We start from the raw sequence: 21,793 nt of genomic DNA, 5'->3' as shown, positions 1-21,793 counted from the left end.
AGCTCTGAGATAAATAGCATGCCTTTAATTTCTCCATCTCTCCACAGATATGGATACAGTATTCTAATGAAACTTGTGATAAATGGGAGATGTGAGTAATTGATCCCAAAAAAAAAAAAAAAAAAACAAACTGGAAAATTGTGGCCTTTTTCTTTTCCCACATTTGCATAAAATTCTTCCCTACAGCTCCCCTATCTCTATACCCACCCTACAAAAAGAGGTTTGTATTTTTAGCACCTCTGCTTCAGTTTTCCATTACTTCAAATAATTTTTCCACAAAAAATAGGGAAAATGGGAAAAGGAGTAAAAGCCTGGCATAACAATTTGATGGAAAATTCACTTAATATATGTAACTGGACAACTTCAATATTGTAAAGTTAAGGATAAAAGGAAGAGGAGCTGCTTGATTTTTTTTTTTCAAGGCTTTTCTATGCTTAAATGCAAAAATATGAGCAAGGATACTTCTTAAAAACTAGCATCCAAATGCATTGGACAATTTGCATTCAGGCTTTCCGATGGAAAGATCCATGGCTTTTGTTTAGTACTTCATAAATAATTTCATGGAATATATAACTTGAAGTCCTGATTGATTTTGGGGCTGGTTTGTATCCTGCTCTTTCATAAGCAGCAGGGATTTGCATATTTATTCCATTGTCTAATGTGAAGTAGGAAATGTGGGCTGCAGAGTATGGAGCCTGACCCTCATCAGTCGTTCTGAGCGATACGGGCAGGAACTACAACATCATTTACCGATGGCAGCTTCTCCTTCTCGCGTGCTTGTTGGATTCTGAGGAAATGCAAGCAGCGATACCATTATGTAGTGGGAGGCTGCAGAGTAAATAAGCCTCTGTGGTATTTGTAGCTCTCATTAGCATGCTGCCCCTTCATTACATTTATTTATTCAATTCTGGGAAATCATTTCTGTGCACGCCTATAAGGAGGTGATATTTTGTCCGTGCTGCCGGGGGATGGAGGCTGCGGGCCCAGCCCGGGCTGCGGGGCCGCGCTGTGTGTGCGGCGGGGCCGGAGCGGCCCCAGGCCCTGCTGGGCACCCCAGCTCGGGAACAAGGCTCCTTCTCTAACACATCTCGGGAACAGGGCTTCCCTCGCAAACACATCTCGGAACAAGGCTTCCCTCTCTAACACATCTCCCCGGGCTGCTGTGAGCGGGCCGGTCTGTGCCCGTGGCCTGTCCCACCTGAGGCGCGCCCGGCTCCTCCTCCTGGGGTGGTGGAATTGGCTGACATGGTGCTGCTGCAGGAGGAGGTCGGGTGTTTGGAATAGGGATATGATGAACTTTTTATTGAACATTTGATGATGAACTTCTTAGTGATTTAAAATTTGTTCTTTGTCATTATTGAGCAGAGTCTGCTTTAAATGTATCATGAATGTGTTAACAAGGAAGCTGGATTGCAGATGTTGTTAGTTGCACTTCCTAAGCGATAGCCACCTCTAGTAAATGCCATTTGTAGGGGGTGATAGGGTAAACAAAAAATTGTTGAAAGGACAAAATGTGTTTGTTAATTGATTTTAGTGTGGAAATCAAATGGTAGCACTGCTTACTTCCAACATGGACTGTGACAGCTGAGCAGGCTATTCTTAAGCAAATATTTTGACTTTTAAATATTTCATTTTAGGGGCAGGAAGGGAAATCCCACAACTCAGGGGGGAATTGACTCCCAGAGTTGCCATTGTTTTGCTGTCTTGTAACAGAGTCTTTATGGAAGAATTCACTTTCAGAGTAGCCAGAGGCTTAACTTTGTAGCTTTCAATTAAATTGCTCAGTTGTTTACTATTATGCTTCTCACCTACTCTTGCTTCTAAACAAACATCTTTCATTAATAAAATGGAAAAGTGGAAATTGCACAGTATTAACCTTTTTGATCCTTTGGAAAAGACAGAATGATCAGGGATTTAATAAAGCAAAATGCATCAAATAATAAAAGGAACCCACTTCAGGTAGGAAGTGTAAGTCGCATACCTTCACAGCAGTGCTTTCAGGAGAGTGTAGGGCAGATAATTAATTTTGTCCCAGCAGACTCCCCTGGCTGAAGTGGTGCTGAATGGTCATAAGGTGCTTACAAGTCAGGCAATGAGATGGCAGTGGGCTCGCTGCTCAGCTCCTATTCATCATTGTCTCAGTGACAAGAGTGCCTTGGGAATTGCATGGGAACATGCTTATTATTAGACCTGCAGCTCTTCTGTCAGCTTTCTAAGGAAGTTTTCAGCTTTGAATTATAAAGCAAACTGAAAAGAATCCTTAGACGTGTTTATTAGTATACAAGTCACTACAGGCATAAACCAAATTTTCTTTAGCATAAAAAAAAAGTGAAGAGAGTCAACATTCAATTTTAACACAGCTGGGAATGTAATTTCAGGTCCATCTTACTGTGGACTGTTGTGTTGTGTTAGCACCACAGGCCCTTCCTTTGGGTGCCTTTGTGCTGATTATGTACAGGTGAGTAAGAACCTCTGGGGAATTTTTGCTGGCCACAAATATGAAATTACTATTGGAAATTTTGCCAGTAATTGAATATATGCTTTTAAAGTAATTTCTGAGGTTTTCTGTTATTGAAAATACAGAGAAGACTACTGGCTTACAGAGAAACGTTTTACTTTATTGATAATGCTTATTTTGTCTCTCTTCATAAAAAAAAAAGTCTCATTCTATTGACCATGGTCACTAAATCTGAGACTTCGAAATCTTAGTGTGGCTGATCTTTTTGACTCATTTTTTAAGGAAATTAGGTTTGTGCAGTTATGCTTTCTCTGTGCCTCATTTTTTAAGGAAATTAGGTTTGTGCAGTTATGCTTTCTCTGTGCCTGTCATATTGTTCAATACGTCTTTCATATTTTCCTAATTAGTTTTTTTAACCTGTTAGCTCATATCAGCTGAGCTTGAAGCAGAAGCAGTTAATCTTCTTCAAGTATTGTGCAAATGGGTGGTGAGATGGGAAAGAGAGATTGCTAGTTCACACCAGTAAAAAACAATTTGCGCTGTGGCTAAGACCCTGATTATCAAAGTAACCACATAGAGGAAAGCTTAAACACCATGACCCTGGGGAAGAGCATCAGTGAAGCAGCCCTCATACTGTGCCTTGGGTAATCCATCCAGAAGAGACAAATCCATAAATAGTAAAGGTCCATTTGTTCCTCAGATTTTTTCTTTCTTTTTTTTTTTTTTTTGTAAATTTGAAATTAAATTCTTCTCATTTTTAGCTGATAGCTGAGTAATTCATTTTTACTTTGTGTCCTTCTTAGAAGATTAGGTCAATTCCTTACATATATGTCAGTGGCAGAAGAAGACTTCATGGTTGTGTTGTATGAATTCAATGTTTCCTGTGTTCAGTAATGTTGTGTGTGTTAAGGGGTCTTTTTATGGTGAATTTCCCTCATCAGTGTTTAATTGTGAAATAATATTATTTCTAAAAATCTCCAGTTTTTAAAAAAATAAATATATTGTTTTTCAGAGTTGAATAGATACACCATGAACGGTGCAAAGTCAAAAAGCAAATCCTAGAAACAAATAGCAATTTTACATCTTCTATTTTTGTGTAATTTTTTTTTCTGGACTTGAATATATACTTAGGACTGTCTTGGGTGTGCATGAAAAATGCAGATTGTAGCATTATAGTTTGGTTGTGCATTGTCCTTGATCTAGATAGAAAGCTTGAATTATTATAGCCATAAAGCTATTTTTGAAGATAGCAATTTCAAAACATCAGAGCCTTCCAGTAGATATTAATAATTTATATTTTCCAGTACGAATAGTTTTATTGACTTTATTCTCTAGGGAGAAAGATGCACTTAAACATATTTTTACTAATTTTGGCTCTACTTGAGGCCAAGCCTTGAATGAAGTCATGATTTTACTGTCATGCCATGGAGCTACAATCAATTCATTGGTGGCAATTGAATGTTGGCTCCTGCTGACCAAATTTTTTTTTTTGTTTTTAGGGGCCTGTTTTATTCTTCCTCAGATATTGCTGCTGATGAAAATAATGTGTTTCTTGGTATTTTCCTAGCTGTTTAGTTTCTACCATTTTCTTTCAGCTTTTTAGTAAAGAATAGCAACAGAGTTTTGCGCTACCAGAGAAGCCAGTCTGTAACTTTACATGACTACTAATAGCTGTGCCAAATATTTACTTGGAGTCTTTAAAATATGCACAGCACAGATTTTATTAGAGAATTGGGTTAATTATGTTCTTTCTAATGTCAGCATTTATTAAAAAGATAAAAACAAGCTGTTATTGGACATTTTTATGCTTTCGATGTTTAAAAAAAAAAGCAGAAAAAGGAAAAAAAAATTAAAAATCCCATCAGTCAAAAATCTTTTGATTGGTTCCTTATAAGTCATTTGATGCAATGAACCAAGATCATACAATAAATTTTAAATGTCTTGTTGCTGAAGTCCAAAGAATATATTCTGACTGTTGAAGTGTTGGGGCTCCACACTGTTTTTCATGTGTTCCCTCACTGAACCTGGAAACTCCTGGAGCGCCCAGATCTGTCCGTGCTTGCATTGGAACAGCAGAAGGTATTCCTGTAGCTGTGCCTTTTTTTGAGTGGATGTGACAAGGCAAAGGCATGAGGTTGGTCAAAATCATCTGCCCAGCTGGAATTTGAGCGCTGAAGGGAGGAGAGTGGTAACAGTGTCCATTAGGGAACGTGCTGAGCATGTCTATTGTGTAACGCTGCAGCAGCGCTGAAACGCAAATGGCTGCTGGCTGAGCACAGGCAGGGCCTCAGTATCACAGGATTTGCTGCATAATAAGCTGAGACCCTTTTTCATGCCACCTCTGTGGTGAGTTCTTATATTTGTTAAAGCATAGTAAATGTGTACGTTAAATGTATATATGTAATTAAATTTCACCAGTGTATGACAAAAGAACACCTATGTTAGAAGAGCAACAAAATTTCCTTTATTTGTTAAATAATTATTACTAAATAGCATAATTTTTCTATCTTATGACCCTCTACTGTGTATTTATTTTGATATCCAAAGAAGTGTGTATTTACACTTCTGAGGTGCCTGTTGAATCTAAAGATGTATTTCACAGGGGTGCTGCAAATGGTCTGTGTTAGGGCAGTGCTCTGCTCCACAGATCAGTTCTGCTCAAAAGCTGTGCATATTAGTACAGCTGATCCGCTTTTGCTGATTGTGCTGCTTGCTCAAAGTGAGCTGAGCTAATGCAAAACCACCTTAGGTTAATGTTCAGGTACATAGCACAGATGAACACCATGAATGGTAACACTTAACTTTGAGGACCCCTCTATTTTTGTATACCACCCTCTTTATAACTGGCTCCAGTGATCATGACAGAGCATGGCTTTGCTATTCCATTTATATTTCTTTTAAATAGTGAAGGAAATTTGAAACTCAGTATTTTTGTCTGAGTCCCACTTCTGTAGGAAAGGAATCTTTTCATAACCTTTTGCTTCAATCCCTTCTCATGATTTTTTCTTTCTTCAGTTTTGCCTCTTTCATTGTGGTGTTACTCAGCCTGTATTACCATTTTCAAAACCCAACTAATTCAGGCAATTTTTCATGTTTTTAGGCACATCTTTGACATTTCTCAAAACATCTCTACTAAGAATTTCCAGTCTTTTCAGTAATATTCTTTGGAGTGAGAATGCTTTTCAACCACTGCAGTTGCAAAATTTTTAACTAGTGTTGGTTTTTAACGCAGATAAAACAGTTTATCTCTTTTTCCTTTTAAAAAATTTTTTGCCAAGTTTAGACATGTGGAACATACATATGTAACTTGTAATGAAGATGAGAGAAAATAGGTAAAAAGCAAGAGAGTGAGAGTAAGCTTTTCATGTTCCCGCTCCAGAAGAAGCCATTTAGAGGTCAGAATAGCCAGCATAATTGATTCCTGCCAGAGGCAGTATGAATTTATATCTTTACCCTTGACTTGACTTTTAGCCTATATTTGTTTAGCCATTTAAATTGTTGTAGCCATTTCTTCCAACCATGCCCTTGGCAGTCTCATTGTTGACACTTTCACTACACTTCCTCTGCATTTGAAGTCATAATGCCTGGAAATATTTTTGAAAGAAAGCACGTAGGCTACAACTACGTACTGTGTAACTCTAATCCCAAGAGTTAAAGCTTTCTCAATTAAAGCAAGCATTGTGTAATATAAGGTGTATTTCCTCACAGGGAAGTTCTGACTAGGTATTGAAATTGTAATTTTGATGTTACGTTAGCTGGAATATGCAAGTGTAATGCTTTAAAGAGGTAATTAAAGCTTTTAGAGAGAGAAGTTGATTTTAAGGAGTCCAGAAGATAAATTATAGGAATTCAGTTGCCTTTTATTGAAGGGGGGAGAAGGGGGAAATTTATGTTCATAAACAGAATTTTGGTAATTAATAAGCTAAACTGTCATTCCCCCAGAGATCCTACTATTTAATACATCTGCCTTGTGTATCAAACATTTCTTTTTGAAGTGTTTTAGAATTGATCAGTATCCCGTTGTATTTGAAGACAAGGCAGAATTACAGAGCCAGCAAAGCTGCTCTTTACTGATGCAGAGGTGCAAGGAGGAGTGTGAGGATGGCTGAAATTCCCTGTCCTTCCAATGGCTCTTTGAGCAGGAATTGTTTTTCTCTTGTGCTGAGGTTTGGCTGTAGTCATTGAGGACTGCAGGTCTTCTGCTTCTCAGTAAGGTTTCAGGATTAGTCTCTTAAGTCACATCCACTTAATGAAGTGCACTTGGAGGTTCGATGCTGCAGAGAAACGTTTTAATCCCCCGTGTCCCTGTGGTTACCCTTCAGCATGGAGCTGTGCTCATGCTGTTGGAGCTCCCTGTGCTCCACAGTCACAGTCCAGTATTTCCTGAAGGGAGGTACTCTGCCCTTCCCTTTCAAGAGCAGAGCATAGGTCACTCTTCATCTCAGAACATCATTCCTGTAAAGACCTGCTGCTGAATGGGTCTCTTGTTAATTTACAAAGCAGCACAGCTAAGAAATCCACCCAGGTGCTGGAGAGCAGAGTCTGTTGTGCAGTACCTGCTGCCCCTAAGCTGTAGCTTAGTGGAGAGCATCCTAGTCCTTGGTTTAGGTGGAGACCATTTTGCTGTATAGAAAATAATGCCAAGATTCATCGTCCAAAGAGGGTGGGCACAGGTAGCAGCCAAGTGCTGTATTTACCAGCCTTTGGGTACATAAACAATTGCTCATGGGTTTGGGTCTGCCCAGCATTTCTGTCCTTTTTCTTTCTCAACATGCTTTGCACTCATAATAGATTTTCCTTTTGTTCTTGGTCACCTTACTTGGAAGAGCACGAAGTTTCAGGCTCCCAGGGAGACCTCAACTGGCTCAGATATCTCAACTCTGTAACTTTGGGTATGTGTAGAAGTGCCTTTATGTTAGGGGAAGTTGAAAGTGAGAGCCTGGAAAAGCTTACATGCCTTTGAAGAAGACAATTTGGTGACAGATTGGCAGAGCCTTCTAGGAAGGGGGTTTTGGTCTGAGGGACGACCAGTGACAAGGACACTGGAGTAATTTCAAAGTTTCTGGCTACTCCAGTGTAAGCGACTGTTGTTTTCACTGTCAGCAGGCAGTAATCAGCCATTTGTATGTCCCTGTGCTCTTACAGGGGGGACACAGCTGTAGCTGTGAGGTGTCAGAGTGTACCTGTTGAGGTGGCACATCACTCCCTCTGTTCTTGTTTTATAGCCTAGGAAATATGGCACCAGTTCCAAGAGCAGGCACATGTTGGCTCTATTGGGGATCAGTGCTCCCTGTACACTATTCCCCTGAGCTACACCTTCTGATGGGATTCTGCATCTTGTTGTAGGGATTATTAACTCAGAATTTGAAGAATCTGAATAGTAAACAAGTGCTCAAGTGTTTCAGACCTGCGTGGTTTCTTGCTCATTTTCTCTTCCTTGTTCTTGCTGATGAATGCTTTAGTTCCCACATCAAAAGAGGAGTAGTGTCAGCAAGAGGCTGTGTGGCTTTGGGGAGCTCCCCAGGGGCAGGCAGGCTGTGAAGGGTTGCATTGCTGTGAGGTTGGGAGCGTAGGCAGGAACGTTCCAGGTGCTTTCCAGCAGCTGCAGCCATTGGACAGCTGCCCCAGCTTGGGGATGCAGGACTTAATGTGCAGTTCCATTTCTGTCTCCATTGCTGCTCCCTACCTGCACACCCCCAAATATAAAGGTGTTTCCTAATTCTGTACAGGATCAGCAGATGCCCTCTACCTCCCATGTAATGTAATCCCTACTGAAATGGAAATACCACCGTAATACAGCAACAAGATATCAGTGATTCTTTTCAGCTGTCCCCACTTTGTGGGGGGTATCTGTGTAGTCCTGCCTAGTACAGCATGCTGCTGGACACTGCTGCCTTCCTGCTGTTCACTGTCCAAAATATTGCAGAGATAGAAACTGCAGTGATTTTGAAGGGGGTGTCCCTATAGTTTCAGAAGATGTGTTTTGTTGTGGTTTTTTTTTCTTCGCACAGAAAACTAATAAGAAACTTGTTGCCTCAGGAGACCAAGTTAAGTGAATTTCTAAGAGGCTGGGCACTGTCATGTAGCAATATTTCAAGTCTCATGCTTAGGGGAAATTGGCTGTAAGGATGAGGAAGCAGAGCTGTGTATCTGCAGTTGTTTTGGCAGGATTTTGCATCCCATTGCTTTCCATTGAAGCATTAAATAGTGACTACTGCTGGAGACAGGATATTAAACTTGGTACAATCTCATGTGTGTTTTTTAGAGCTTTTGATTCTCAAGAAGTGAATGAACTCCCTTATTATAAAACTTCTGTTCTAATCCTTGCAATTTAATAATATCATTAAAATGTTGTATAATGTGTATGCAATTTAAAGTTTTGACTTAGAAAGGCAAGTTCAAACCTGCTCATAAGTCCCTCCTGCTGTGCTTAGGAGCTGGCAGGCAAAGTAAAATGCTTTGTCAGCAAAGCAAAACAAGTAATTAGAACTGAACTTCTTTGCACTGGGAGGAAACCACTGTGCTCTTGCCACCTCAGCCCATGAATTTCATATGGACAGGTTTCAGTGTTTGTGGAATTATGATCTGGAATTAGTCTCACGGACTCTGTAAGATGGTGAGTCCTACTTTTTATTTGGTTTTTATTTTTTTTGTTGTTGTTTTGTTTTGTTTTACTTTCTCTCTCTCTTTATTTTTTTTTTTTTGGTAGTTCTCATTCTCATATACCCACCTTTATCTTGCCATGACTTTATACCATGCTGAAAGGTTGCAATTCTCTTCACACTGTCGCTTTCTTTTTTTTTTTTTTCCAGGAAAGAAACTGGTGTTGGGGCTTGAAGGGAGCTGTAGAATACATGGGAGACATGGAAACGACTTAGTATGAGGCCAAGAGTGAGCAAAGATAGCAGAGTACCAGCTGCTGAAGGGCTGTGCTCACGGGGTCAGAGCACAGAAGCTACATCCCTGAGACTGCCCCTGTACTAATTGAAAAGATAAGACAGACATGGGCTAGGGACAGCATTCTCTGGCTTCTGCTGCCAAGTGGCAGGACACAGCTCTTGTCCACAATGGTTGGGCTGTCAGGCCTCTGCCAAAACCCAGGTGCCCTCATCCAGCCTGCCTGCTGGGAATGGTTCTGGCACCTGCTTCATCCTGCATAATCCAGGAGAGCAAGAGGAGGCCTGAGCCAAAGCCCTGAAATGTGCTAATTGTTAAACATTTTGGCCAGTACTGGAATCTCTGCTTCAACCTTGTCTTCTTTAGTAGCCACTTAGCCCAGCTTATGCAAACTTCCTCACAGATATATTGGGGTTTTAAACACAGAGCCATGGAAATGTTGGTTGGAAGGGAGTTCTGGAGGGTGTCCAGTTCAGCTTCCTGGAAGGAGCAAATGTGGCTGGTCCAGAATTAAGGAATCCTAAAGGTAGTTATAGAGATTTTAATAGTTCTGTTTCATGAGCAGTGTAAATGAATTTTTTATTTTTCTTGCTTTCAGTGGGATTGAGCAGAACCCTTTGTCAAATCCTAAGTGCTGGGTTGTGTGTCCCAGACAAGTAGAGTGTGTCATCAATCCCAGACAAAGTTTTTGCCTGGGTAAGTGTTAGGAGCATTTGTCTTTGCAGTGCTGCAGGCAGGATGGTGGCAGCTGTGTGTCCCCTGGGCATGCTCCAGCTGTTCTTGATCTCTCCTCAGTTAGTTAATTAGATGCAATATTTCCACCTCTGCTGTGTCACAGTTTAGGGAGGCACTCCCCAGTTTAGTGCTCCCACAAACTCTCCAAACTCATTCACTCTCCCTCCCCCCCTGCATTGCCTGGAGAGGAGAATAGGAGGCAAAAAAGGTAAAGATTGTGGGTTCAGATAAGAACAATTTACTGGAAATGGCAGTGAGATAAGGAGAGGGACAGTAAGGGCAACAATATTCATTCATGACAGAGAGTACAAGAAATGTTACTGCTCCCTGTGGAAACCCACAACAGACAACACCAGCTCTCTCTGCCTTGGAATTGGAGCCATCAGGAACTTCTACTCCCCAGAAAAGACTCCCTTCCCCCTGCCCCCAGTAATGATGTGAGGTGGTACAGAATAACCTTGTTGTCCTGGCCCTGCCCTCTCTGGACTATTAAAAAAAATTGACTCTGTCCTGGCTGGAATCAGAACATGCTGCTAAATTTCTGCATGAATACTTAGCTTTATAGTATTCTACTCAACCTCAGGAATATATTAGGCATTTCATTTCTTCATTTTGGTATCACAGAATAATTTAGGTCAGAAAATACCTCAAAAATCATTGAATCTAACCATTAACCTGACCAGTCCACCGCTAAACAATGTACCCAATGCCACATCTACACATCTTTTAAGTACCTGCAGGGATGGTGACTTCCCTGGGCAGCCCATTCCCACGCTTGACCACCCTTGTGTTGAAGACTTCTTTCCCAATACCCAATCTAAACCTCCCTGGCATAGCTTGAGACCAGTTCCTCTTGTCCTGTCATTTGTTACCTGGAAGAAGAGGCCAGCCCCCAGCTGGCTAAAAAGTCCTTACAGGGAGTTTTGGAGAGTGATGAGGTCCTTCCCAAGTCTCCTTTTCTCCAGACTGAACAGTCCCAGCTCTCTCAACTGCTCCTTGTGTGAGTCACTTTCTAGACCTTCACCAGTTTCACTGCCCTTCTTTGGACTCATGCCCAACTTACTGTCATCTGCAAACTGACTGAGGGGATGGACACTTGATCCCCTTGTCCACATCACTGATAAAGATATTTAAACAGGACTGGCCTCAGCAGAGCCCTGGGAAACATCACTAGTGACCAGCCACCAACTGGATTTAATTCCATTCCCCAGCACTCTCTGGGCCATCCAGCCAGCCAGTTTTTATACCCATCCAAGATGTAAGCACTCAGTTTCTCTGTGGGGATGCTGTGGGAAACATTGTCAAAGGCTTCAGTAAAGTCCAAGTAGACAATATCCACAGCCTTTGCCTCTACCACTGGGCAGGTTACCCTGTAATAGGAGGAGATGAGCTTAGTCAAGGGCGACCTGCCTTTCATAGACCTGGTAGCTGGGAGAGGAGAAGGTTTGGGAGGCAGTTGGTGTCTTTAACTGGTGTGGGTAACTTCAGAAATCCAGGTGTTTATTGAGCACAAATTTATATGTGGTCTTTGTGCCTTCACTGTCTTTTACCTGTCTGTAATATTGGAATTATCGGATGAAATTCTTAAAGGCTGGTGTGAACACTGGTTACATCACTTATATTTAGCATTGGGAACTATAGTGTTCAGGATGATTTCTTCTTGATTTCATCCCTGATTGTGAGCTTTCCTTCCTCCTGTGGCAGCCAAAGGAGGGACCAGGTCCGTAATTTTTTTCTTGGTTTGAAATTTCACACCATAACCTAGAAGAAGATAGGGATGGTGTTGACATAGTGGGGAAAATACTCCCTGAAAGCAATCTGTTACAGATTATTCTAGCAAAATAATCACCTCCATACATGTCAAGTTAGAGTAGGACTTAAGATTTTTTTCTTCTATGGCTTTACTCTCCTAATTAGTCATGTGTAATTTCATATTAAATGATTATTCAAGACTAGAAGTGGCAATTTACTGCTATTTTGAAATAAAAATGACTTTGGAGTTTATGATTGCATATTCTACAGCTGGATGTTTCAGTGCCTCATTGCCTCTGTTCCTGTTACAGGTACATGTGACAGCATTGCAGCAATGAGTGGAATTTTAAAGAGGAAGTTTGAAGAAGTTGATGGCTCCTCACCTTGTTCCTCTGTGAGGGAATCAGATGATGACATTTCCAGCAGTGAAAGTGCTGACAGTGGTGATAGTGTAAATCCATCCACTTCTAATCATTTTACCCGTAAGTACTAACTCTGCGTACCCAAAGAATTATTCCTGTTTCTCAAAATAAAATAAATTTTGTGGTTAGATAAGCATGATGATTTTTAATTGAGCAGATCATGAAACAGTCTCTTCATGATGTTCAGTTTGTGATTTGCTCAAAAATACTTAGTAAAATACTCTTACATTCTTTTACTTCTTGTCCGTTAGACTGTTGTAAAAGTTTGAAGTCTCTTGGAAGCTCCTACCTATTTGCTGCTTGAATTATGTAGCTGTTTATAGTTAATGTTAGCAATTGTGTTCAAAATAGTTCTAACAGGTACTGTAGGGAAAGTGCTTTAGCTCAGTTTATTTTCCTTAGCTGAATGTATTGCAGCTGTCAGCTCTCTGTAATACAGTATTGGTGAGAGTTCTTCTCTAAAAACAATATAAGCTTTCTTTTACTTGGAACTGATGAATGTTGTGTATGGTAAACATTATTTCAATAGTTTCTATTTTTCAGGTACCAGAGGATATTTCTGTACTTTGCAATGTAATAATTCAAATAAGAATTTGGTCTTAAGTTAGCCAAGCTACATTTGCAGCATATCTTTCTGGGAATGATAAATTTACAGTTTATGTTTGCAGTTGATGGTACGTGTTTTAGTTGGTTATATTATTTATTAATAGTGAACTGCATCTTCTAAAAAGCAGGGGTTTGCCTCCTTCAACTCTGTTGCATTTAAATCTTCTCTATGGAGTTATTCCTTAAAACTGTGAGCCAAGGAGTAGGTGAGGCTCCTCATTGCTGCTTGTCCAGAGTGTGTTCCATGTAACTGAGTGCGTGGATGTGCCTAGAAACCATGTTTGTAGCATGTGATATGAATGTTCTTATAACTGCACAACCTGCCAGATGCTGCTGTTCAGTTTGAGCAGGCATTTGGATGTGTGGGTCTGAATCCCATTTGCTCTGGTAGGGAATGTTCCTGTGCACAGGAGGGACAGGCACAGCTTTTGAAACAGGTTTACGTGGGACACTCTTGAGGTGCTATATGATATTTAAGATGCAGTGCTAGTTGGAGACCTATTTTATTGAAGTGCCACAAAGGAGTAAGGGACCCAGTAAACCTCTTTGGTAGTATTTAGAAATTTAAATTTAGATTAGTATTTAGAAAATTTTCTTGGGGACAGTATTATCTGCATGCTGCTACTTTAACATTTGCATCTGTTGAAGAAGTTAGTTGGTTATTCATTGTAGACTGAAAACAGGCTTTTTGCATCAAACAGTCATTCCCACCCACACAAAAGACCACAATTTTATTGTGAATACATGCACAGGTGATACAATGAAAGGGAACAATTCAGGGGACAAACTTGGAAGTTGTAGTACATGCATGGAACAATAAGCTTTAATTGTAGTTGACATAATAAACAATTTAGTTTAAAGGAACTTCCCTTTCTGTAAGAGAAACGACAGTATTTCAGTGTTATGATTAATGATTTATCTAACTGAGATACCTGTGGCCAGAGTAATAAATGTTTATCTGTATGTGCACTTGCATACATACAGAAATTATACATATTACATTAAAAAAACCAAAACATTTTTGTATATCCATTGGTGATACAGAAGTAGAAAGAGCAAGTAGTTTATGTGTGCATTGACCTTTTTTAAAAGTATTGTCTTTAATACAGATGCACCAGCCTAAATTCCAAGAAATCAAATATAGAACCCCTGTATTACTTAAGAGCCATTAAGTGAGATTCACCTGAAAATTACGTGCACACGTAATGTATACTAATGCAACTGTTTAACAGTGTTCATTGGAAGGTGTTTTGTTCATGCTTTAAACTCATTCATCTTCCACAATAAAAGATAAGAGATGAGATTTTCTAAGCTGAATATTTGAATCTAAATATAAGGTTGAGTTCTGTGAGACTTTTTTCAGTGAGCAGACTGAAAAGAGCCAGTGCAGAAAAAAGGCTGTCGAGATTCCTTGCCTCTGTTACATGCCTGAATACCTCCTTGATGGGGGTTATCTTCCTCAGCTACTTCCTGATGTGTTGTACCATTTTCTCTTCTATTTAGTGGGACACTGTCAGATCCTGTGTACTGTCTTTTTTCTGCTCTGTTTTCATATAGGTGAATGTGAAGTTGACTATAAACTCTCTTTTATGGATTGAAAAGAGGGAGAGAGTTGTGTGACCTGTAGTCAGCATCAAGATCTATAAATTAATTCTTAAACGGAGAATTTAAAAAAAAGCTAACACGGTCCTCTAAGTCTTATTTTTTCTTTCTAATTGATCTGACAAAGAGATAATTCTGAATTACTTGTAACTACAATCTCTTCAGCACTTTAGGAAGCAGGCATTTTGTATACGAATCCATCTAGCACAGCTGATGCATCTCTGTATTTACACAACCCTTGATACTATATGTATTGGGCGAGATAAACAGGAGCCTAGCAAGAATTGTGCTCAATTAGTCTTACAGTCAGTTTAACCTGCCAGCTAAATGAGGCACACAGCTGCTGTGGATCATTCAGGTGGGGCAGAACCAGCAGAAGATGACTTTGTTCTCAGCAATTAACCCTGTAGTGTGATGGCAGAAAACACATGACAGAGATGGCCCTAAGTGCTATTGCTTGTGACTATTATGCTGGGATAATTACAGAGTTTCTTTAACAATATATCCATTTAAACAAATAAAGACAGCAACAAGAAGAAATTAATAAATCCCTAGCCTAGGCTGCGGGCAACTGAGTCAGTAAATAAAAATTACAGTCCATAAAGAACAGACAAATTTTACCATTAGCATTTTCTTTATATAGTGTGTGTATTTTTACAGATGTGCACATTTTTAAGTCTCTTAGCAAATGGTGATGGAGTGCCTTCATTACTGCTGGCAGATATAGTCCCTGTTGTGTGTTTCACTTACCTTTCTCAGTCTATTGAAGCAATTTCAGTTTGATTCAGCAGATCATTAGTCATTGCAGATTTCCTTTAATGGGTGCCAAAGTGTATTGCTGGCTGGTCCACATGCCTTTCCCATTTCACAGACCTGCCTTCATATCAGAAAGAAGGATGTTCATCTTTCAGTAGCAGTGCAAGCGTTGCACGTTCAGTATTAGCCAGGACTTGGGCATACACAGAATACAGGGCTGGCATACTGAAAATGCCATTGGAGCTCCTTTCAATTGCCCTGTTCAGTTCTGCCACTCCACTGCTGTGTTTCATCTGCTCCACAGCAAGCTGAAAAACCTGGAATTGCTGTTGGGGATGTCAGTACAACACTCTGACCATTCCTGTATTATGTGCACTGAGGAACATTGAGTTCCACATTGCAGCTCAGCCATTGGGGAATATTCAATACCCTTCCAAGGAAGGGTAATGAAGCTCATGAAGGGTCTGGAACATAAATCCTATGAGGAGCAGCTGAGGGAGTTGTGGGTGTTCAGTAGAGAAAAGAAGGCTCAGGGGAGACTTTATTGCTCTCTACAGTTCCATGAAAGGTTGTCAAAAGGTGGGAAGTCTCTTCTCACAGACAAGGGGAAATGACCTCAAAGTGTGCCAGGGGAGGTTGGGATTGGATATTAGGAAAAGTTGCTTTGCTATAAGAAAAGTTAAGCATTGGAACAGGCTCCCCAGGGAAGTGGAGAAATCGGCTTCCCTGGAAGTATTCAGAAAACAAGTAGACATGGCACTTCATTATACACTTTAAGGGGCATGGTGGTATTCAGTCTAAAATAATTTGATGATCTTGGAGTTCTTTTCCAACTAATAATTTGATGACTCTGTGATTCTCCCTGCTTTGGTGAGGTACCTGCCTCTAAATGCTTGGTGGGTTTTTTTCTGATACAGAAGAATACCTGTATTTAACTTACAGAATTGTGTGCAATTGAAAGACCTGTGGCGACCTTGTGAAGTCCTGTCTTTTGCACTTTAGTGCTGGTAATAACTCCCGATAGCACATTAATCACAGATGCATTTCTTAAGAAACACAAGGAGCTGCTGCTTTCCTCTACCATTTCAACTTCAGTGTCCTGTAGCTGAAACTTCTCTTCCTTGCCTGCAGTCACTTGAGATGGCCTGCAGCAGCTTCTCTGATAAGGTGATTATCACCAACAGAAGGTGCTGCCATCACAACAGTCTGGTTGATGTCCTCCATCAGTTCTCTCTCTATTGCCATTAACATTATCACTGTCGTGAGCAGGGTTATCCATAATCACAGGTCCTGCCATTCCACTAATTAGGGTACTGTCTTTAGAGTACTTTTGGATCTACTTTGGTTCATTTGGAATTGACAGGTCACTGAGGGCTCTAAGAAAGCTCTTTGGTCTCTAAGTGCTCTTGCCATCTTTTGATCTTGCAATTAGATATAATGAGGAATTTGAAAACACAAAAGTACATCCTTGTTACATTTCCTTCAATGTGCCCTGTAAAGCATTGTCTGAATTTTGTAGAGCTGCTGACTTACTGAGATTGCCTTACATATGTGCCCATGCATAATGTAAAAGAAGGCATGAAATCCTTAGGAAGGTGTAGCTTCTTCTGAATTATCTTCATAGAGGGATAAAGTTTTATTTGGTATAAGGTCAATAGCACAAGACTTGACCTGAGCTTTGAACTTAAGCTGCATGTTTAATTGCTGGTTAATGATAGAAACTTCAGCTCTGAATGAGGTAGAAGTGGTGGTGCTGGTTTACTATGGGAAAACATGTGTAACTAAATGCAGGCATTTCTTTTTTCATGGCATCTTGCAGTTATTCATGTTGCCAGCAACCAGGCTTGGAATTTCCTCGTTAATGAGGAATATGTTTTTATTGCTATTTGTTGACTCATGTTACGAAATGCTAACAGGTTGAGAGGTTCTTGTATTTGATTTTAAAATCAGTCAGCTCATCTGAGCATTAAAAAGCAAGAGATGCAAATAAATTCAGCGAAATGTAGTGCAGTGTCTTAGCTCAAACTCACACAGAATGACAGGACAGGGTATACCATGACTGCATCTCTTCATCTGGAATAAGGAATACTGTGGTGAGAATTGTTAAAAATTGAAAAGAGAGGTTATAAAGCAGGTTCCCACTAGTTTTTAGAATGATTTGTGCAACTAATTATGTTTCTGTATTTTTAAGTAAGTTGTCTGTTTTAAATTAGTGCACTTTGTGCACAATACAACCAGAGATAGTTTTTGCGTTAAGTGATGTTTTTGTTGGCTTAGAAAACATCAAACAAAATAAGCGTTGTCAGAAGATGCTCATGATAGGTCCATCAAATATAGTTGTAAATGCAAAGTGTCAGTCAGCTGAATGGGTAGCTGTGTTTACATGAAATGGCCATTCACAGAAGCCACAGGTGGGATGGGATGAAGGATTGCCTGCACTGTCATAGCAGAGCTCAGCCAATGCAATTGTTATGCATGGGTGTTCCTACAGGGATCCCTGGTAGGGCTTCCCTCCTCACAAAGCTGGGGCCAAGGTCAGGAATAATCACCTATGGAACAGCAGCTGGCATTTAGAGGAAATGGTGAGGCAGAGAGCACTTAACCATCTCCACTCCTCCCCACAGGCTGATGATATTTACAGAATGAAGAAACTGGACTAGTGTGATGTATGTCACAGAAAAGCACTCCGGAGCTGAGGGTGCTGAGGAAGTAAACTTGGATCTTTCACTGAAATTTTAGTGGTCAGGTTCCATCTTCTAGTATGTATCCTAACAATTAAGCATTTCTGCAAGATTTCTGACCAAACACTTGACAGTGAGGTAAAGTGCTTAAAATACAAATTAATCCCTCTCTATTCATGTCAGACTTTTCTGTGAGCTAGTAATTTTCAAAAACCTTTTCAAATGTGACTTAAATCTGGCATTAGGCAAGCCTTCCCATCCAGCTCCTCCTGTGAATATAGCTTTGCTTTTATCCTAAAAGAAGCTACTAGATGGATAGAGCAGTGAAGTGCTCTAGGTAGGTGGTGGTGTTCCACAGCATTGTCCCTCTTCTCTCAAATTGGTAGTAGAGTGTAAGAAATGTAGCATTTCCACTGGTCTAAGATAGAGCTTCAATCCAAAAGGCTGCTTCACACATGTTTTTTCCAGCCTTTTGAAATTTCACGTGCCTAAGATATTTCTGCACTGGTGACAATGCATTGCTTTGCCCTCATTGATGCAGGAGTGTGAATAATCTGCTGGGGAGCCATATGGTTCACATTTATTTTAATGTGTCTTTGACATCAGGAGAATAGCTGAGACAGCAGAAGAAAGTGCTTATGTCTTGGAGTTCAGCCAGAACTGAGATCATTTAAGTTTTGTAATCAAAGAACTACCAGTTTTCTGGGTAAAAAATGTTAGAAAAACATGATGAGCTTAAAATGTCGTTCCTATCAGGATTGTATAAAAATAGGAAGCAGATTTTGCATTTGATGGATGAGCACAGCTTCAGTGGGTGCTTTTCTTAGGGGGAGGATTGGATTCTGTTTCAGCCACTAAACATGCAGAAGGAAGGGCTGCATCTTCCACAGGTTTCTCACTGCTGTAGCTCCAGGGCCCAGCTTGGAAAATGAGGATGTTGAAAGGCAAATGGACAGTGCTGATGCACAGTGCCTTGGACATATGAGAGCAAGTCAGGAAAGCTTTGCTCCAGTCTGACAGCATATTACTGCTCTCGCTTTCCTATTGTATTAGTTATAATTTATCCATATACAAATGAAACTTGGGTGATTCTTTTAAGCATAGGTTGGATTGCTAGTGGAAATACTGATTTTCCCCTTTAGAAAGGGGAAAATTTTTTTCATGGGATTTAGGAGTTGGATGGGCCAATGATGACATCTGTTACCAAGATACAAGAAAGAAATGATGACTGAGTATAATAAAACCTGATTTTTTCAGATTTTCAGTAAATGTTGCTAGGTGTATATTCATGCTTTCTAACAGATCAGAACATACATATTTTGTGTGTTCCTCTGCTCTGTCTTGAGTTAAACAATGCCCTTAGCAGTGATTCCAGCAGATTTAACATACTGTGTAAGGTACAGTGCATGCAAAACAACAAATGCCCCAGACTCTTGATAAGGTGGTAATTCTGTTTAGGTTGGTTTGAAGCAAAGGGTTTGAATCAGTTATAGAGCACTTTGTCCCTGACATTGGAAAATGTTCAACATTTCCATTACATATTTAATAATATTTTTGAGCTCACATCAAGGCAGCCCTCTGCTCAGGGATTTTTAGGAAGTGTAATAGAGCAGGAACACAGTGCTTTGCAGTGCTGACTGTGCTTCTTTCTGTGTCCTTGGTAGCTGAGGTGGGCACAATTCTCATGTCTCCTCACTGACATTCTAATCTGTGCTTTTGACTAATCAAATACAATCCTGTAAACTCCTGCAGCTCCTGCCAGATCTATTCTTGTAAACAAAATTCACATAAATATGAATATATTCTAACTCCTCCTGACAGCAGCATTCAGGAGATGGCTGTGGAGTTCTTCATAGGGCCTTAACTCTGCCCTTTAATGAGCACTACCAAAAGATAGGGTGTGTTCCAGAAGAAGTAATCCCATGTATTCTGAGGGCTCTGAATGTTTACACACATGTTTAATTACAGACTGTTGTATAATTTGTCTGACTCAGAATTACAATGTTAATAAATAACCGCACAAACTTTAATGACATTTACAACAAATGCATTGTCTTCATACACGTCTTCAATCTAGTGCTGAATTTACAGTGCTAGTGACACTGAAGTTACTGTGTGTCAACATTTTCATGAAGTTCATCTTAATTCTGACAGTTTTAATCAGTGATATATCAAAAGAACCCCACAAACAAACAACTTTGATGGTGTGGCATTGACAATTCAATTACTGAAACTGATAAGAACTATAAAAAGTTGAAGATATGCATTAATGGGTTCTTTAAGACAGCCCATGACATCTGCAGTCTTAACTGAGAGATTGATGACCGAAGTATTAGGCATAAATGTATGGCAGTGCATGAAATTCATGTTCTGAATTTTGATGCGCACACATGAGCAAAAATGCACATAGTGTAAAAGCTCATTCATGGTATGTAGTTTTTATCAGAGATGACTTTTTTTTTTTTTTTTCATCTGGAAGTAACTAGATCACATAGTCTTCTGCTTAGCTTCATTTAGCTATTAATGTTAGCGTGTAGTGTGTGAATAAAACCTAAGGGTCATTATTTATGTTTAGCCATTAGTATGAAAGTAGTATCTGTACCATAAAGAGATTGAGACTTGAAAAAACAGAAGTGCTTTCATTGCAGCATTTGTCATTCCTGCCAGTAAAGCCGCCCTGTCAGGAGTTCCAGGGCAAAGATCTGAACCAGATTACTATCAACACAGACCTTGTGTCATAGATACTCAGCTTTACAGATGAGAATTCAAAGGTTTGTGTGATTCTGTAACTTGTGAAATCAAAGGTACAGTTACCTTCAATTTCTTCATGAAATGTATGTGTATATTTTTTTTTCAAGAGCAACTTTCCTTTTCTTTCTTTGAGTATTTTGCAATAGTTTTATTTCTCATTTCATTTGTGACTGGTTCATTTATTTGGCAAAGAAACTGCCTGCCTTTCAGTAGCTGCCAGTATTTCTTCTGAAATAGAGGCATCATCCAGTTGAGATCCAAATGACATTGATACTGATATCAAAAATTGGATACACCCAGAATAGTTTAGATACCTCATTCAGCAGGAAAAGGGGTTTTTAATATGCACTTTCTTTTGTATTAGAGCTTATTGGCAGTGCAGGTTCTGATTGAGTGTATTTGCTTTTATGCTACATTGAAAGAGAATGTCTCAGCATGAAAATTACCCCATCTTAAAAATGCTCAGAAATTGTTTTTATTAAAGGCAGTTTTGTTTTGGAACTGTGGTATGTATGAAAAAGAACAACACATTAAAACCATATTTAATATCATGCGAAATTGACACATCTCTATCAACTAGTCTGCTAATGAAATACCCTCTTCCCTCACTAAAGGATTCCTATAAATATTTTTGACAAGCTCTGTTGATAGGAGATTTGCTTCAACTTGGATGCAAGTTAAACATGCTTAATGTAACAGAATTGCTTTTGATTTCCCTTTGTACATGCTACACCTTTTCTTTGTAACACACTTTACTAGCAGCATGCGAGTAACAGGACCTGATCATATTTATCTGTTTTATATTTATAATCCAGCCCACCTGCAGGAGGTCTGTTACTTATATAGCAAGCCATATACTTTACCATACTTTTAGCAGCTTATTAGTATTTAGGAGAAGTAATCCTGTTTCAGTGAGCCACAAAGTTCAGTGATAATGTCTGCAGGACACACTGTCTGTAATTTGGATACAGAGCTTTATTTTCTAATGTACTTGGTTTTCCCACAGTTTGGTAGATGATTCTGGGTGTTTTGACAGTTTTACTTCATGTAGAAGTTTGTGGATTTACGTTTGTGGTGATTAACATTTCACAACCAGTAATAGAGGCTGAACTGTGTTTTACCTGTGACAAGAA

General features: G+C 39.7%; 1 protein-coding gene across 6 annotated transcripts in view; it reads left to right on the top strand.

Moving 5' to 3' along the window:
- Nucleotides 1–21,793, top strand: part of CSRNP3 (cysteine and serine rich nuclear protein 3) — a 97,459-nt gene that overhangs the window by 59,371 nt on the left and 16,295 nt on the right. For all 6 annotated transcript variants that reach the window (XR_012581980.1, XR_012581982.1, XR_012581981.1 and 3 more), the window contains one exon: nt 12,154–12,324. Coding sequence is in view for 1 of the 6 variants with exons in the window: in XM_074548567.1 (XP_074404668.1) it covers nt 12,154–12,324 (171 nt within the window). In the remaining 5 variants the exon portion in view is untranslated. The remainder of the gene's footprint in view (nt 1–12,153; nt 12,325–21,793) is intronic.

This window comes from Zonotrichia albicollis, chromosome 10 (assembly GCF_047830755.1).
Source record: "Zonotrichia albicollis isolate bZonAlb1 chromosome 10, bZonAlb1.hap1, whole genome shotgun sequence".
NCBI classification, from domain to species: Eukaryota; Metazoa; Chordata; class Aves; order Passeriformes; family Passerellidae; genus Zonotrichia; species Zonotrichia albicollis.
This window is presented reverse-complemented; position numbering and strand designations above follow the sequence as displayed.